General features: G+C 40.7%; 1 protein-coding gene across 1 annotated transcript in view; it reads right to left on the minus strand.

The window, feature by feature from the left end:
• WDR93 (WD repeat domain 93) overlaps positions 1–2,081 on the minus strand; it is a gene marked incomplete at its 3' end in the record, with an annotated part of 119,498 nt that overhangs the window by 49,940 nt on the left and 67,477 nt on the right. Inside the window, exon 8 of the mRNA XM_007946106.2 lies at positions 1,276–1,360. Coding sequence (XP_007944297.2) covers positions 1,276–1,360 — 85 coding nt within the window. The remainder of the gene's footprint in view (positions 1–1,275; positions 1,361–2,081) is intronic.

Raw genomic sequence — 2,081 nt, forward strand, 5'->3', positions numbered from 1 at the left:
GAGAGAGAGAAAGAGAGAGAGGGAGAGAGAAATTTATCTCAGGAAAATGGCTCACACACTTATAGAAGCTGGCAAGCCCCAAGTTCCTGGATCAAATGTCAAGCTGGAGGCTTTTCCCAACTCACGCAGGTGCAAGGGCTTATGAGCTCAAGGTTGGCAGGCAGCAGTATATCGGCTGTTGACTCCAATGGATGAAAAATCTAAGATCACCAGGCCAAATGGTGGATTGTTCACTCACAGACAGTTGTACGCAGCACAACAGGATCCAGATCCACAGAAGAGTGGATTTTCCCAAGATGCCCATATAAATATTAGAAGTAGGCAACACCCCTAGGGAAACTCCCTTTCAATGGATTGGCTGCTCAAAACATACACGTCTGATTTCATCATGGGAATAACCATATCACAACTGCTTAAATCACTCAGAATCATGGTCTGGCCAAGTTAAAACACAATCTCAACTATCATAGTCATGGCCTGTTGTCTCTGAGACATTGTGACTTCGTTGTATTTATATTTAATTGGCGATTGTACGTTGGAATGATTTGCCCAAGATTTTCATTTTCTTTGTTTTTTTGGATGTACCTGAGCAATCAGGGGACTGTGCTCCTCTATTTGCTAGCTGCTTGCCCAAATTTTTTTCTTACTCCCTAGGTAGAATTAATAACTTCTTTCTCTGTGTTTTCATTGTGTTAAATATTCCCCAGGAGCCCTGGTAGAGCAGTGATTAAATATTCTTCTGTTAACTGTGGGAGGGAAAAAGATGTGGCAATCTGCTTCCATAAGGATTACAATCTTGCTAACACTATGGGTCCTATAGCGTCGTAGAGTTGGAATTGACTTGATGGGAACAGGTTTTTAGATATTCCCCATTGCTGCATTTATCATATCTTATTATAATGGTTTCCTTCCATTCTCCCTTGCTAGACAATATCTTCTAGAGCACAGGAGATGTGTCTCATTCATCTTAGTACTTGGTGCATTATTGGCACTCAGCAAATACTGATAAATGAATTAACACATGAATGTAGGAATGAACTCTAACCAGTAATCATGTTTCTCCTGAATTTCCAGTTCTGTTAGTTAACTGTAACATTCACATTTTTTCTTTTTAGGCTCCAGAGCTTATGAGGTTTTAAAAATGTTCTCTTCAGAACCACATTTGCAGTTCAGGTATTATTGCTAATAAATAGAAAATACAGGAAATGTTCAGAAAGGGAAAAATCTGAGAAGTCAATGGAGAAAGGAAGGGACATATAATTTAATTATACTGACCTGTAACTGGTTTAGGTGGTTTAATCTTCATTATGTAAACTGGAAGGCTCAACTTAGCATCTCCTTTAAAAACAGCATTCACATCCTACAATAAGGAAGAGTTTCCAACAACCATGAATGTAGGTTCTGCCATGTTTTCTACACACCCTCGTGCCCCCCAGTCAGAGAGTCTGAATGGCTCTGTTATGCAATAAAATTAAGAACTTGGTGTTATGGATTGGATTGTGCACCCCAAAAATATGCATTGTAAATCCTAACCCCTATACCTGTGGTTGTAACCCTGTTTAGGAATAGGATTTTCTTTATATGTTACTAAGGCCATGTCAGTGTAGGGTATGTCTTAAGACAATCACTTTTGAGATTTAGAAAAAAAAAAAAGAGCAGATTAGGCACAGAAGCAAGGAAGCACAGATGAGAGAAGACAGATGTCAGGCCACATGAAGACTGCCAAGGAACCAAGAAACAAAAGCTAAAAAAAAGACAAGTCCCTTCCCCTAGAGCTGACACTGAGAGAAAGCCTTTCGCTAGAGTCAGTGTCCTGAATTTGGACTTCTAGCCTCTCAACTGTGAGAAAAGAAACTTCTGTTCATTAAAGCTACTCACATACTGTTTTTATGTTATGTTGTTGTTGTTGTTGTTAAGTGCCGTAGAGTCATTTCCGACTCATAGCGACCCCATGCACAGCAGAACGAAACACTGCCTGATCCCGTGCCAGCCCCACAATCCCTGCTATACTTGAGCCCATCATCGCAGCCACCGTATCAATCCATCTCCTTGAAGGCCTCCCCCTCTTTCGTCGACCCTCC

Source organism: Orycteropus afer, unplaced genomic scaffold (assembly GCF_000298275.1).
Source record: "Orycteropus afer afer isolate SDZICR_OR568_19922 unplaced genomic scaffold, OryAfe1.0 scaffold00150, whole genome shotgun sequence".
In the NCBI taxonomy this organism is placed as follows: domain Eukaryota; kingdom Metazoa; phylum Chordata; class Mammalia; order Tubulidentata; family Orycteropodidae; genus Orycteropus; species Orycteropus afer.